Source organism: Scleropages formosus, chromosome 11, assembly GCF_900964775.1.
Source record: "Scleropages formosus chromosome 11, fSclFor1.1, whole genome shotgun sequence".
NCBI lineage: Eukaryota > Metazoa > Chordata > Actinopteri > Osteoglossiformes > Osteoglossidae > Scleropages > Scleropages formosus.
Genome location: NC_041816.1, coordinates 30,165,287 through 30,182,468, shown reverse-complemented (window position 1 = coordinate 30,182,468; position 17,182 = coordinate 30,165,287). Strand labels below are relative to the sequence as shown.

Genomic DNA, 17,182 nt, shown 5'->3' with positions numbered 1-17,182 from the left:
TCTCCGGTTTGGGACACCTCTGCACAACAGAAGCAGTGGTGGTGGGGTTGAGGTTGTGGAATACTGAGCAACTAGGAGCATGAAGGTTCCTGGGCATTCGGAACTCATTCCTGTGCCTGTAGAAACAGTGGTATCAGTGGAAAAATGTCTGTATCTAAAGCTCTTTGTCTATTCTTGATGCAGTTTTGTTTACTCTAACTTCTAGGCTGCTCTGGAGAAAAGCTCCTGCTTCTGCTTAGTTAATAAACAGGAATGAAATGGAAACGTTTAAGAAAACAAAACACCAGGTGAGCATCAAAAACCTTTTGACTGCATGTTGGCGCAAGGCTCGACGTCTGTGTGCACACAAGTGTCTGCGCACAAAATTCACAGGGATCTGTGTGCTGAAGAGTGTTTCAAGAGAGAAAATCCCACTTTTGCAAAAATGCACCAAAGAACATCATTTTGTCAGGATCTCAATTGTTCTTTACAGCCTCACAAACAGTTTGATGTTTCTAAATAGTTTGTTTAAATGCTGACATTTGCACTTATCTTGGACTCCAGGAGCTCGAACATAGATAGTCTGGGTAACATTTCCCTTCTTGGAGAGAACAGGGTGCACAGTAATGTTATTCATTAAAAATTAATAGGAGAGCGAAGGCAACATTTAGGTGAGCGGAGCTCTAGTGACCTGAGCCAGGCAGAGGGGGTCTGGCGATCTACTCACCCGAGTCGACACCGATGAGGAAGCGGCCCACAATGAGCATCTCGAAAGCCTGCGCTCTTTCCCCCAGGGCCAAGAGGAGAGCGGCCAGGATGGCAAAGCTGTTGTTTAGCAGCAACGTGCCCTTCCTGAAACCGCGAGAGAGAGCGTGAGGAGGAAGAATGCGGCAAAGGGGGACTTGACTTGTGCTCTCCAAAGACTCATCTCATCTTTCTTCCGTCACAGCAGAAACCTAAACCAACCTTTTGGGCAACACAGTCTCATTTTCTGAGCTTGATCAACAGAAACAAATGCATTACCACACAGCTCTCTCATACATCCACATCCTGGCTCATCATCATCATCAATCATCACCACACCCACAGCAAGAAAAAGGAGTTTATTGTTTCCAGATACCAGGAGAACCATTTGCATTGTTCAGGTTGAAAATATAACATTTGGTTTGCCTTCCAGAATCAGGGGTGTTAAATGCTCACGCTCTTTCCTATCAACTGCTGATTTCGGTCTCTCCCTCTGATACAACCTGTACCGTGAGCTCTAAGGGAAATACGAGGATTTTCCACACGAGTATCGCCAGCCTCAATACCCAAAAACGCCAACGATGGTGAAAGAAAAGTCGGAAGAAGTTTTCCCTTTTAAACTTCTTTGGGGTTACCGACCCCATTTCCTGAACCTGCCTCCACGCAGAGCGGAGGTGTTTTCACTCTAATCGAAGGTTAAAGGCCGTAAAAAGTCCCGCAATCGAGCAAAAACTCTTGTCCCTGCCTCTGAGCATCTCCTGGAAAGCAACCCACAACCTTGGCGCAAAGCCGCCGTATCAGGACTTCAGCACCTTTCCTGCTCCTCCAGTGCGAGCTGGCGACACGTCTCGGTCGTCCTCGACCCCGTTACGCACCGTCCCTCGTAAAACTTTCACCACTCGGTGTAAATTTCATCAAGGAGAAGTTAAAACAAAAGCAAATTAGGAACTCATGAACTTGGCTCCTTTCTGGGTCTGGGAGAAAAACAGAAGGACTGATGTTTTATAGATGGGGAAAAATGTAATTAAAAAAATTCAAATTCTGCATAATTTCATTGCAAATGGGGCCACTGGTGCAGGTAAAGCACCACATTTGCTCTTCTTATCACATTGCATTTAGACATCGCACCTGCTATACTTCACAATCTGTCTCTATCTTTCATGAATCCACGTCTTGCAGTCCTGTTTATGTTTTCGTTTAATTTTAATAGTCTTAGAGGATTTCCTTGGTCAAACTTGCACTGGGTTTCAGCACCTGAAAAGGAAAAAATATGTACGGGCTGCAGTCAAAAAGTATCTGCAATAACTTGTTTCACAACATGTTAATACTGCAGATATACTGTGTGTGTGTGTATATATATATATATATAATGTATATATAAACGTGAGGAGCTACCTGTTTTAACAGGATTTTTGATAGACCTTCAACAAAAAAATCAGTTCATCCACCGCAGACCCTGGTGCTGGTGTGCAAGGAAGCTCCTGCTACAAAGGCTCCACACAAAAGCGTACCCTTGTGACGCCCACATGTATCCCTCAGGAATTAGTCCTGGAAAGGAAAGGAGGCAGGAACTGCCTGTAAGGACTGGATTACCTCCCCTGTAACAAAAAGCAGTCAATGTAGTAGCACAGCACAGAGAAACCTCTAGAAATGGTGCCGTGCACTTTTTTCCTCGACAATAATTAAATCCTGCGGACCGGACGGTCAGGAAGGCAGCTGTACCGCTCGCTCGGTCGCTCCGTCGGCAAGTGTCAGAACTGCATTAACCGCTCAGGGGCCTGGGGTCTGTAAGATGATGGCTCAGCAGAGGCGGCAGACTGTCACGGAGGGGACACCCGGGGTCAACATGGCAGCGAGCTCCTTCATCCCATATGTGACCTTGCCCTTCATCGCTCATGTTCTTGCGTTAGTAGTGATCATGGTCTACGTCCCAAAGGCATATATAGTGGAAGGACAATTTACTTGCTGAACAACAGAGGCAGAGAGTTTCCCTGGATGGAGTGGAATCTGGAGATGCTGGAGAGTATGAGTTGAGGATTTATTCTGAAACCCATTCTGGTTTCCTTCATTCCCTAGGCAACCTGGTAGATGAAGATAAGATGAAGAGCAGATGAAGAGTCATGGTTGTGTGCACAGGCCACTGGGATCTTCAGGATTGGCCCAAACACTCTTATCTCCTTAACCGAAGGCTGCAGATAAGTTCTGATGCACTGCAGAAGATTAGGGCTCACACACACACTTCTGAGTTGTGGTTCTAAAAGCTAAAGGTGCTTACATGCAAAATTCCGGTGCAACTGGACAACCATCAACACTGTGACCCTGATAGTCTGATCAGCCAGCAGACAAGCAGAAGTAGATGAGGTTTGCAGAACTCTCAAAACAGTCCTTTTTTGGCTTCTGAATGCTTCTTCTCGAACCCTCTGCCACAGAGCCCTCCTTGACCGCTTTGATCCGTTCCTCGGTGATGGAAACTTTATTCTTTCTAGTCTTTCTGCACAAAGTAACGTAAAACATGGCCACAAGATATCTGCCACAAGTGAAGTTTGGAGCAGCCTTAGCATTCACATGTCACACAAGAGAGGAGGAAGAAGAAGAAGAAGGGGTAGGTGGAGGGTGGGACTTGCCTCCCAAGGATCTTGATGAGCAAGGAGACCCCCAGAGCACCGACAAGCCCACCGATGGCGAATATGGAGACAGTGATGGACCAGAGGAGGGTCAGTACCTCCAGCCCTGCTGGCTCCCCGTAGCGCTCCATCCACGTCTGGTTGTAGAATGCCTTGATGTACTGCGGGCGAAGAGGAGCACTGCTCACAGGCTGTTTGGTCGACACGCATTATTACATCAACAAGCAAACAAACAAACAAACTTGTTGATCATGTGAGATAAATGTGTATTTAGTAGCTTTTTAAAATCTGTGTAAAATTCAGACAGAAAGCCAAAAAAAAAAAAAAAAAAGCCACCGAGTCACCGTTAGCTTCCGTTAGTGTTCGGAGGTTCTCCGAAAGCCACTTCCTCAATGGACACACGTCCCCACATGACACACAGGTGAGTCCTGTGCCGCAGGTGTCTATCAAGCACATTTCTGCTGCTGCACCAGGTCGCAGGTTTTTCATCATCTTTAATTTTCATTGAAAAAACATCAGAATGGCCCAAAAATATTTTACTTTGATCTGCACATGAACTCTGCAAGTACTTGCAGAAAAAATCTGGTCGTGAAAAACAGACGACAGGTTTATAATTTTTTCATCTCTGAAGTCATTTAGGAGTTGATATTTAAATATAAATGTCATGGGATATCGGTTTCATTTCATAAATGGACAAATTAAGTTTCCATTTAATTATCTCCTACATTGAGCATCAGTAAAAATGATTAATGATATTTGGGGAAGTTCCTTTTTCTAAGGTATTTGGGACAATACATTTTTATCTCTTTTGCTTCAGCACTCACTGTGATCCAGGGTGATTTAGGTAGCTTAGAAGTGACCCATTTGCACAGATGGGTTTTTCCCTGAAATAATTCTCGTTAAATGCATTGATCGAAGGTACAGGGCAGGGCTCTTCGCGGAAGTCGAACGAACCGCCTCCTGGTCGCAGGTGGAGGTGTTCCTCTGCGCGCTACCGTGGGCCACTTAAGGAGGACACTGTCCCCCACTGTACCCCCCCAGTCACCACTGTCCTCAGTTCATGTGCTTTTCTACACGCTTCCCTGACCCTGATGACATCCTCTGATAGGCAAGAGTCTCTATTTGTGGCCTTTTTATTTTCCAATTAACCGTTTAATTCCGTTTCTTAGAGTCAGTGCACATTGTACAGAAGTCATTTAACCGGCAGTGAGTAGTCAGTTTATTGGCACTTTGTATTTTTCGTTAGTGGATTTTTGGGTGCAGCTTGTGCTGATAGTGATGCAAATGGAACCAATGTGGATGGAACCATAATTTCTGTGATTTTTTCTTTGTTAAGCGATTAGTGTGTCCAATCCTATAGAATTTCTGCAGCCATTCATTCATTCATTCATTCATTCAGTGCGGGAAATGATCCATATAGTCTACTGCTGTACTGTTATTCGTTATCACTGGATATTGGACGACATCGTTACTATTTACTGGACACTCATTTGGAGCTCGAACTGTTGCAGCGCTGACACCGGCAGCGGGTAGGGCCACGGCTCGCTTCCCCTGGGACGATTTCTTCTGCTGAGAGCTGCAGCCCGGGTCCCGGACCCCCCGTCCTAGAGCAGACGCGTCCCGTTAGCCACGGCACAACTCGATGGCCTACATTTAATAGGAAATGGCACTGGACGCTACAGTTGGCCTTGGCGGCACCGGGGGCGAGACACTATCCACACGCCTCTGTCGACGACGCCGAAGGGTGTCGGCTTTTGAGCGGCAGCTTTATTCATGTAGTTCTGCTTTTGATGCACTTTCTCCTTCATGGACATCGATTTTGTGTCATCTTACACTTTGCCACAGACATTAGGGCTCAGTTGCGCTCAAGCTGTGCAAACACTGCTTGTCTGACTGATAAAGGAGGCAGAAATTCGGGTTTGGAGAACTTGCCGGCCCTCAGATTTTACCAAGGTTTGTACATTGAAGTAACGTCAGGAAACGAGGAGGACAGACACGATTTGTCCAAAGTCCGTCCCAGTTTCCCGAAAACCGTCTCCCGCTGGCGGTGTGGATGCGTGGGAGAGAACAAGTGGACGGAGGGAATTTGGCTCTTCGGGGGCTCTTGGAGCATCGGCACAGCAAAACGTGCTCTTCCCAAAGAGCGGCGCAGGAGGTGCGAGCGGCCTGTTGGGGGCGCTACGCCTTCGCGTCTGTGCCAACAGTCAGTAACGGTGCACAACGCTATTGCAAACAGGCAAAAGATGAGAGGTCTGCTGGAGGACGGTACCAACGACAGGCTGCACACGCACACCGTCGACCGCTCTCTATCCACGCCATTTGCAGATAACACCGCGCCGCCTATTTCGTCCTGTCCTGCAGGGGTCACGGGGCAGCCGCTCTCTCTCTAAAGGGCACGGCAGGACTCGGGGAGGCCGTCGTCCGCCGCCGACGACCGTGCGGATTGCGGGGGCCTGCGGGGGGGGGAGCGTGTCACACCAACTGCGCCCACTGACACTCTGGTGGTGGTGTTTCGCCGGTCCTGACCCCCGCGTCCACAGAGCGCGAGAAGAGGCGCGTCGAGCGGAACCCGGCCGATCCTGACGGCAGGGACTATCCGATTACCTCAAGGAAGAACCTGACGGCACATTTACGGAGCGCGCGGAGTTATTCCGGGGTCGTTCATCACACCGCGCCCGTTTGCCTGCGAGCGCAGAAGACAAAAGCCATGAATGTCAGTGTGAACGTGGCGGAGAGGAGCCTCTCGTGCTGCTTCTGCAGCGCAGTCCTGCTGCGTACATTACAGAGGGCGACTCCATCACTGCCTGCCGCTGCTGGTGTACGTGGCTTCGTGGTCACAGTGTGTCCCGGTCAAGTCCCGGGAACAGTTCCGGAACGTGCTCTACACTGGATCACTTGTCGCAGGCATCATCGCCTGGAACTTTGTAGTAACTGCTGGAAAGTTGTTTAGATGTTCCACAGTTCTTTACAATTAACATGCAAATCAAATGTTGATTTTTCAAGCGGAGGAAAATTGAACACGCTGGTTACACTTGTGCTCACAGAGTGTGTTGATAGAATTGCGCAACAGGACCATAGTATAAAAATACATATCATCATCATCATCACCATTATTATACATGTACAACCTTCTGCTCAGGCTACGAAGCTCACTGCTCACGAAACACCTCACAGCTCAGTACTTCGCTTTGAAAAGTGGGGGTCATATGGGAGACACTGACATTTACCCTCCCCTTCACCCCAAGCTGCGGAAGCACATGGGTGCAGCGGCAGGGCAACGTCTGTCGCCCACGAGGCCTAACAGCTAATCCAGGAGAAGGCAAAGGAACCCCGGTGGCACCATGCAGGGACCAGGCAGGGACCAGGCTTCGCAAAAATCGCCCAAGATGTCGGCCGCCGGACAAAGACGAACCGGAAGGGGCTTCGCCGCACTCCGGGGCGTGCTGTCGTTAGGCGAGTCGCGCGGCTCCTGGGCGACGACTCCTGATTAAAACGTCAGGCGAAATCGCGCCACCTGCCAGCGATACGATGGCCATATTACCAAAGCTCTGAAAAATAATCTAACATCTGTTGTTGGAGCTCTTCTTCTTCAACGACCCCGGTTGCTCTCAACGCCTCCTCATCCTCCACTTGTACACAGTCCTCCAACTTCAGGGATCATTTAATTCCCATCATGACTCAGTGAGGGAGTTCGGGGAAATTCTGCTCCCCCATCTTTTCCTCCTGCGGGGTGCAGAATTTTTATTTGGAAGTGAAAGGGGATTAGATCATTACCCATACCGCCACTGATGACTTGGAGCAGCAATGTGGACCTCAGAGGGAGAAATATCTTTACAGCAGTCTGTCCCCTGACTGACACACACATACAGCCGTTACGGTTTCTGAATGAAAGCACCCTTGCAGATCTGCTGAGATGCCATAGTGTGAACTCCACACAGTTCCCTGCACTTGCTGCATGTGTCCTTTGCTTGGAAAAGGGACTCGGTGTTTCCAGACATCAGCAGATCTTCGCTGTGACTTTGTGCAGATCTTCATGGGAAGGATACAGTGTGAAATAGAAGAGTCAACATGGCCTGTTGCCTTGAACCAAACACTTGTTTTGAAAAACTGAAAAAGGGCAAAATTAGGCTGAGCTCTACAAAATGAATGAATGTATGAATGAATGAATGAATGAATGATCTGTTCACTGTATTTCTGCACAAGAATTACGTTGTGGTGTTTACATAGTTCATCCGCTTGCACCGTTTTCTGGTTGGTTAAACCACACGGTCGGTTGGTCGGACCACTTGTCGCGTTACATAAAGGATGCACATCATGAGAGGAATGAAGAGCTGTAATCCTGATAAAGACTCCAGGTGGACCCTAAACTGCCAAATTTCAGTGTTTTCCACATTTTCCACCTTCAGCAAAGTCATGTCAGCAGTGATCAGACTGGGATTTGAGCCAACAACCACCCAGGCTAGTAACTAAGGCCCTTCAGTACTACCCTACCTGGTGACTCGGCGGGGGCTCGTAGTACTCACCACAGCGGGGGCGTTCACCACGGACAGGCTGTAGCCGTACAGGTAGGAGGAGCCGAGACACCCAAACAGTGCGGCTGTGACCAGGCAGGTAGTGAGGTGCTGTGGGGGGACAAAGGACAGGGTTTCCTGTGCAGGTGTGTCTGGATACACCACTGAATGGAGTACAAGAGACACATGATCAGAGAGGGCCAGAAAGTCACTGTGCAAACTGCATGACTTTGCTTTTAAAAACCAATGTCCGTCCATCTGTCCATCAGTCCGTCATCAATAAGCGTTTGTCCAGCGCAGGGTTGCGGTCGTCTTTCCGTTAGGCGTCGGGTGGGATTCAGGGTAAATCCTCAGTGATTACGGCAATGTAATTTTATGAACCCACGAGCAAAGAGAAGGAGGGAATTTGCAGTACTGCTTCATCAGGCAGAAGCGACTGCATTGGACCTCGTTACCCACAATGCATAGCACTCAGTACCAGGTACCATGGCGCCGCAGCAAGTAGCGCAGTTGTTTCACAGCACCTGGACGGCATAAAAGGAAGTGGGTTTGATCCCTGCTCAGTCTGTATGTGCTTTGCATGGTCTTTCCAGGTTTTAGTGGGTCTCCTCTGGGTGCTCTGGTTTCCCCCCACCGCTCAGAGACATGTGTCTTAGTTGAATTGGTGACTAAACTGTGGCTGCAGTGTGAGAATGTGCTGTCCGGGCGTATGGGTGAGTGATCCACTGTAGCTACTGTACTGCAGTGTATCTAACACTGTAACTCACCTGAGATAAAGGTGTCAGCAAAAAAATTCTCACATCCTGCTCAGAACTGATCCGGCGACCCCCTTTACCGTGGTGTAACAGCAGTAATCGGTGTGTTGGGACTGAGCCCTGAGACTGGAAAAACATGTTGATTTAAAGGAGAACTTCAGATTTCTCTGGACCTGAGCTCCTCTCATCAGTCACTTACGTTTTTCACCGTTTCCAAATTTGGTCAAAAGAGCTCATTTTTAGAACGATCTGAAGGTCAAACGATCAGAAAGCCTACACAGATGTGCTGTTTATTCATAATTTTTCATAGGTTGGAATTTCAGATTGCAGAACGGAGCTGTTCATGGACGCACTGGTCGAGCGCCGTTCGCTCGCTCGCTCATTCATTCATTCGTTCACTCGCTCACTCACTCACTCACCACTTCCTGCGCCGAGAGAAAGACCGACTGACGGACGGACCGGTGAGGGACGAGGCCTTAGCGAGGAAACAGGCCGCTCTTGCAAACTCTCGATATCAGATGGACTTTTCGCAGCTCAGCGCTCCAGAGGATGCAGCGCAACCCGACGCCGCCGTTGGCAACACGGTCAAACGATATTTTAGGGAGGCGCGGAGAGGATTGTCTCCAAGCGCTGCTCCGCACACGGGTCTGAGTGCCGGGGCGACGGAGCGCGGGGAAGGTGTCCGTGCTGCACGGAGCTCGAGCATAAATACTGAAATAAATAACGGAACGAAAGCAGGTGCGTTACATTAGTCCCCACTACACACTTCCCACTGTGTTTTTACCACAGTATTCATCGCCATTGTTTTCTATTATTATTAACCTTTACTTGGCTGAAACACCTGTCCAAGGTGACTCACAGTGTTACATTAGTTACTCATTTATACCCCAGGGTCATTTTTACTCTACTGGTTGAGGGTGCATGGGGGTGGGGAGGTGAGCGACTCTGTGAAGGGAGAAGAGTCACAGAATGGCACAACAACAACAACAAGATCCCCCAGGGTGACTGAGGTCACACTTGACCTCGAACCGCGTCTCCACGTTCGCCGCTCACACCTGTCAAGCTGGGCTTTATCTCAAATGACAACTCAGCATGTGACACCTGAAGTGTTTTTGGTGCTGTTTTTATTTAATTGACGTATTTTTTCCAAAAAACCATTTCCCTTCCATCGACACCGAGTGCTGCTAAAGGGGCTGCGTTTCCAGCGTCTTTCGCTGTGAGAAGAGGAGAAAAATCCCTCTCACCTTCTCCTCGGAGTCGCCAGGGTTCCCCGTGCTCCTATTTTCCGCCCTCTGGCTTCTCTCAACTTGCTCCATCTCGCTGTATCGGAGCCCTGCAGGGAGATTAACACACACATTTCAGCACGCATTCCCGTTTCACACTAAATCTATTGAACCCTTTGCAGCATTTTTCCCTAGAAAAGTTCAGAACCTGAATTTAACTGCCCAGCTGTTAAAATTCAACTACAATATTCATTCATTCATTCATTCATTATCATTATGTGCTTGTGAAAATCACAGTCACACACACCAATTAAAATACATCATTTTATAAAACACCACTTGTATACATGTACAGAAAACCAGTCACTCATTCAGTGGTGAACAATTTAAATGGTTTTCGCAGCAAAATAAAGGCCTTTTCATTGAGTCATTGCTCATAAAACTATTGCATCCCTTCTGGCACATCAGTATGAAAGCAGGTCCTGCGCTTGCAGAGTTCCTCAGACACCAGTGGAACCCGCTGCAGAGTTGTGCTGTATAGACTGCGTCATCTGATGGCCATGTGTGGTATTGCAGGCATCACCTGTGTTCTTACACCGGGGGGAGTATTTGAATTGAGACACTGAGAGCCAACTGGGGAGTGGGGGAAAAAAAAAAATCTTACCAGAAAAAAAGTTATATTTTGCATACATTTTTGTTACACTTTTGTCACAACATACATTTAGTCACAATTCTGTGGGGCTCAGAGGCTGGAGGGGAAGAAAGTTACTCAGTACAGAGTTCAATAGTTTGGTTCTATTTGGTTCCATTCCTTCTTCGCGAGGGGTGAAAAACAACGGAGACCCTGTCAGCGTATGTGTCGCAGACACTCTGCTGAGCTTTAAGAATAACTGGAAGCCCAACCATTCTGGTGCGGAAACAGCTGTTTCGAACCCTCAGCTGCTGGAGGGCTCCAGAGCTCAGAGGGCCCTTCACAAGTGACACAGCGGGCCAGGAGAGGAGCTCGACTGGGGCGGAAAGCGCTCCCACCTCACGTGTGTGAAGAGTGTATTCCAGCTCATTTAATCAAATAGATCGGCTCCTCAGCCTACGAATGCAGTTGGAACTCGATGTCTGTTCATACCTTGATTTGTTCATAACTCAAAATTCACTTGTTACTACTAAGTTACAATTGAATAAAAGCTACAATGCGAACTTGATTCCATTTAGTCTCATGTTTGGTTCTGTAAAATTGTTAGACAAAGCTATGATAAATTAAACACTTCCCAGGATTAAACTTTTTAAAAAAAACGATACTTTACGGTCATGTTCTTGATTTTTATGACACCTGGGCTCTTAAGGGTCCACCATCACTAAAGCTGAAGTTTCACTGAACTGAGTAAATTTGTTTTCTCATTTTTCTTTCGATCATCACAAAGGCATTCTCTGCAAACATTTCCATACATTTTATGACTACCACTAAATACCCGATGTTCAGGTACTTAACATGCACAACTAGATTACTTTCAGTTAAAGATGGTAATAAATCACAGCACTGTTCCTCTGTGTGTTTTTAACTATACCTGCAAATCAACATAGATACTGGTAAAAACAAACAAACCCTAACATTACAATTGCATTAACACTAAACCTAACCAAAATTACAGCATTATGTACTATGTTTCATTAGGTAGCAGGAATTGGCACACTTTTCTCTGGGAAAGGTTGCATTTGATCTGTATGACTGAACTCAATATCCTAACCCAACCCTAAACATATCCCTAACTCTATCCCTAAACCTAAGCCCCAGTGACACCAGGACGGCTAGCTGAAATTCCATCGCGGTCCATTTAGTGGATGGTTACTATACACTCCAGTATAATTACTACACCTTCAAAGTAATGCGCTGAGGACAGGCCGCTGTATTCCATCACCAGGAGAAACCAAGAGAAACCATGGAAACCAAGGGGATTCCATCAAACCCCAATAAAATCTCATAAAAACCACACAGATTGTCCAGTGGTTTCCGTTCCTTTCCCCGGATACCAAGAACAGATGAGTACCGAGCCGGGCGAACAGGTGACACCGAATATCTCCTGAGCTGCATTCATACAGATCTTCATTTGAGTTCTCGCCCCAGTTTGCGCAGGAGGGCTACACTCTCATTACAGAAGTTTCCATCGAGGGAACCTGCGCACATATAGGACACGCAGCACACTGCGCACCACGGGACACCGCTGTGTTCGTCACCGCAGATGGTGAGTACGCCTTAAAATGGCCAAGCGCACAAAACTGACTCGTACTACAGATGTACAGTACGTGAACAAACATTTAGCGAGAATGGAGGAAATTCTCAGGTTTGATTGACAATAAGCATCAACTAATCGGTCACGAGCAGCTTGACATTAGCAACACATGACCACGGGCACGGCCGACACGTATAGGTGCGGTACAGGTGCGGTACAGGTGCGGTACGCTGGACAAAATGCCAGGATGCATAACAACACACCACAGACCAATGACAGCAAACTAACAGTGCAAAGCTGGAGCTGTGGATCTGATCACCGATACTTACAAAGTGGTGAGCAGATCCTGGAAACTCAAATGTTCGTCACCTGGGGAACATGGGGGGTTGAGAAATTGTACCTTGCCCCACTAGGGTGAAAGTGCAGTTCCCATCATAAAACCGTGCTTTAAACTGTTGCCAAGATTTTTTCCCTCCCTTTCGCAAGCTGTGAAAGGACTTTTTGTGCTGACCAGTACATCAGAGGGGGAAGAGGGTCACATGAGCACCCAGAAAGCAGCCAGTCGTTACTTTGTGGGTATCAGTGGGGCCACGAGCCCCAAGACACCCTCTTCGCTCAGCACTCGGGTTTGGAGCAGGAGCCGGAGACGCTGTACTCTAGTGGCATGCGTTCCGATGACTTTTTCTTTGGAAATAAATTACCTGTTGGTTATAACCTCTGTGCTTCGCAAACACTCACTTGAAGGAACTCTTGGCAGATACCATTAGGCTATGAACGGAAAGCAGCATCGCCGCATCCCAGGCTGTTCCCTAAATGACAAGTCCTGTGTTTTTCACCTACCATCTAGTCCGTCCTCCGGTCGAGGACTTTCCCTCAAACCCAACAACTCATTTCACCTCTGCTTCTCCGGTTAGGAGTCTGGGAGTAACGATCAAGTCAAGTCCGTCTGTCCTTTGCTCTACATAGTGAAGCTTTAACCTGGTCCTATAGACACATCCTGTGAAAAACACACAGAATCCACCCGAATCTCACAACAGACCGTACGCTCCTAGTCCAGAACACTGTGACATCGCAGCTGGACTGCAGCAACTGTCTCCAACCTGGTCTTCCAGCTTCTACATCTCCATACATCCATCTGGCTCTTTTCTCCAAAGCACCTTACAGCATTAAACTGCCTACAGTTATATTTGCCCATTTATGCAGCTGGTTAATTTTACTGAATCACTTGAAGGTAAATCACAACGCGGGGGGGGGGGGGGCGCAATGGGTTTGACCGGGTCCTGCTCTCCGGTGGGTCTGGGGTTCGAGTCCCGCTTGGGGTGCCTTGCGGAGGACTGGCATCCCGTCCTGGGTGCGTCCCCTCCCTCTCTAGCCTTACGCCCTGTGTTGCTGGGCTAGGCTCCGGCTCCCTGCGACCCCGAATGGGACAAGCGGTTTCAGACAACGTGTATGTGTGTAAATCACAAATGAAGCAGCTACTGGCAGAGCTCTGATCCAATGGTGTTGAGCATTGTCAGATTCACAGAACGATAGGCCACTGGCGTTGGGGGGCCAATCATGTTTTGTGGGGGTGGCACCACCCCGTGCCACCCCTTTAGAACCACACCCTTGCCACCATGGAGACCAGTGCTAGTATGACTTTGCGCATACTTGACACTTGGAGAAGGTCCTCTGCATGGGGCTCCTTCGTTCCCAGAGATGCAGACAGGACAAAACTAACCAGGATGCTCTATGTTCACATTCCGAAAACCAGCCTTTCTCTTGGTTTTTTCCAAAACCAAACAAAAATGGGCTCAGGAGACACTTGTACTCTACAGCAACCAGATAGTTTTGCCTGTAACTTGTGGTAATTCAGCAGATGCACTAAACATACGCAGAAGAACCAACATGGTGCCAAAATGCTCAGTAAAAAGCTTTCTGTCACAGTCGACTTTCCCAGGCCATGTTTAGTGTAATCTGACACCATTGGCATGTTTTTTTTCTCAGGAAAGTAACTTCCACATCATCTCCTTTATTTGCAGCTGAGTAAAAAACACAATCTTTGGGCTAATGCTACATGAAAAAACAAATCAGAGCATAATCTCAAGTAGTCCCAAACCGACATCAACAAGCACTCGTCCCAAGTGGGGTCACCGCAAACTGGAGCCCAAGCTGGCAACGCGGGGCATAGGGCTGGAGAGGGAGGGGACGCACCCAGGGCGGGGTACCAGTCCATTGCAAGGCACCCCAAGTGGGACTCGAACCCCAGACCCGTCACACAGCAGGCACTGGCCACCCCTACCACACCCCCACGCCCCAAAGTCTCAGACCATGATGTGCCATCTGGTCAGATATTACAAACATGCTCACATTCGCAAAAAAAAAAAAAAAAAAAAAAAAAGAAAAAAGAAAGAAAGAACAGTAATTCACTTGTTCACTCGTACGCACTTGCTAATCATTGTTCATATTTGTCGCACCTTTCAGGGATACAAGGTTTTCTTCTCATATGTTGAATGAAAAGTGAACAAAATGAAAGTAGCCTACGCTCCAAACACGTGAGGCAGCAAAACGTGCAAACGGCGACAGGCAACTGCTTCCTTTTCTCTGGTGGCTTCAGGAACCAGCAGCTGCTGAGAAGTTCTGACCCGGAGTCACGTGATCCAAAGTAAATAAATGTTGCACAGTGATCGCTTGCGAAGAGTGAATCTCAGGCCTTTGCGGCCGAGCTTTATTTCGAAGTTCAACTAATAACACGCACTGTTGCTTTGCCTTTCACACACACGCACGCGCACACACACACACACACCCACACACACAAAGCTGCACCTCTCTCACACATAAAAACTCTACTGGAAAGCTTAGGTTAGCACAGAAAAACCAACTGCGTTTTTCCTCTATTTATGAGAAATAAAGTGATGTAGAGAAGGCTACAAAGGTCATGGGTGAAGGACAGTAAGCGCAGGTCATAAAGCCTTTGGATGCACTGTAACCGAACCCTTTCCTGACCTTTAACCTCCAGAGACCCAGTGATGAACTTTGATTCGCTCTAAAGGACCCAAAAGGTTTCGTGAAGATCGGTGTAACTCACCCTCCCAGAAGCTCCTTGCCTGAATTCTGCGAACGTGAAGGTCCGGCTAAAGCAGGGGTTTCGTCTGGTTAGCACATCAGCCTCATCAGCTGCTCTTCGGGGCAAAGACACCCGGTGAATGATTAGCAGGAATCCCTGAGGCACGTGGCCAGTTCGCTTCATTATCTGCACAATAATAAAATCTTGAGATACCGGAGACGTGCCTCTCTTTATTCATCAGGGAGAAAAGTGTCAGATAGAGCGATGATACAAACAGTAAGTCTCAGTAATTCTTGTAATATTTTATTAACCTGAAGTGACATTACAATTAAAAGAACTTTTAAATTTAAAACTGTATTATTGCCACGAGAAATGTCTAGTTTTTCTTCCTTTTGTTGACTGATTTTGCCCATAAACATGTAGCACATTGTTCATTTTCTGACTGATCACAAACTCCGGACACAAGCTGTAGAAACAGTGCAAAGGAACTCAATTAATATACTGCAATTATTATCAATACACTGTACTCGCACATTTCCACTCTCTTCGGGTACGCTTTATTCTCTCCTACATTTACGTGTATTCGTCGAGCAGAGCTTTTCTCCAGCGACGTACGGCTCGGAGGACGATACAAAGAGTGCATGTCAACGAGAGGAGGGGAGGTACGGATGCAGACGCGAGACTCTAGACTACAGTCGCAATCGGCCAGATGAACCAGCGTACATCACCGTACATCACGTGAGCAGCAGCGCAAGTGTTCGTCCGTCACCCAACAAGCTCTAGTCACATAGCGGTAAAACAAACCTTTACGTTACTAAGTAACGGCTGGACGCGCAAAGGTGATGCTTGACTCTTGAAAACAGATTGGTGAAAATGCCATCACGCACACTTCACAAAGCGACTAATCACACCCGAAACCGACGTCACGCTGCCAGCTAAGGGTGAAGAAGGGGTCGCACAACAAACATATTATGAGTGCTCTGCTGGGAGTCAGTCACCTTCATCACACTCACCTTCACTCCCATTCCAACAGCGGCAAGTAGAACCACGTTCATAGGACTGTATGGACCTTTAAGGATAAAACACCCTAAAGTGCTACTGGAAACACTTTTCCACTCACCTTGTGACTTTCTAACAGAGATTTAACTGACGGATCCAACACCGGTCTTCACCTTGGATGTTGCGGCGGTGAGAGGAACAACCTTAACTTTCCCCTTGGGAATTACATCACAAATCCTGGATTATACCTTGGTTGGAATTCAGAAAAAAAAAAAAAAAAAAACACACACACACACACACACACACACACACACACACACACACACAACACCTAAAGAGCAGCAGAAACCAAGAAAAAAAACATCTTTGCTTTGAAAGATGTCATTTAATGCAGTGATTAAGCACAACAAAGGATCCATGTTTAAATGTGAAAGGTGTAAAGAAAGGAAAGGCGAGTCTGAGTACAGTACAGTACCGTACCATGTTTCCTTCTGTCCAGCACCATACACTGGAATGTGCTGCCTCTCTGTGGTCCTTCTCAGCATAGCGTCCAGGCCGTACCGGGGTAAAGCGCACGCTGGGACAACAAGTATGCTGCACTTGCACTAAAGCCTATTACACGGTGGATAACACACACAATCACTTCCTTGTTCTGTGCTCATTTCATCCACTGTTCTACACACTCGAGTGTTTGTGCACACATGCGAGCAGACACACACACACACACACACACACACACACACACACACACACACACGCACCATATACAACCTTTGACACATTGCACCAGAAGAGATGGTGCTTGTTGAACTTTTACAAGTTTCTCACATTAATGTTCCCTCCTCTGCAGAGTTCCTTACCTGCTCCAACCACGTGACCGACAGGAAGTGAAAACACATCATTAGAAGCGTCGCTGCCCGGGGAAAATCCTCCTGTCTTTTCCCAGTTACCTCACCTCTGAGGTCTGTCCTTCGACAAACTGAGGCCCGTCATGCGTTTCTTTTTTTGCGGTATCCATGGCAACGGCCTTCACAACTCGCTGTCAAACGGAGGTCTGTTTCCGCTCTAAGCAGGAG

At 47.6% G+C, this 17,182-nt stretch overlaps 1 protein-coding gene across 5 annotated transcripts in view; it reads right to left on the bottom strand.

Moving 5' to 3' along the window:
- The window catches only part of slc2a9l2 (solute carrier family 2 member 9, like 2), a 98,546-nt gene extending 81,419 nt beyond the window's left edge, over positions 1-17,127 (bottom strand). Inside the window, exons 1-6 of one of the 5 annotated variants that reach the window (XM_018735417.1) lie at positions 16,967-17,127; positions 16,587-16,718; positions 9,858-9,946; positions 7,871-7,969; positions 3,348-3,508; positions 707-831 (exon numbers count right to left, since the gene is read on the bottom strand). In XM_018735417.1, the coding sequence (XP_018590933.1) occupies positions 707-831; positions 3,348-3,508; positions 7,871-7,969; positions 9,858-9,946; positions 16,587-16,611 (499 nt within the window). In that variant the 5' untranslated portion in view covers positions 16,612-16,718; positions 16,967-17,127. The other 4 variants (XM_018735420.1, XM_018735419.1, XM_018735421.1 and 1 more) reach the window with 4 other exon arrangements.
- Positions 17,128-17,182: the final 55 nt, after the last annotated feature.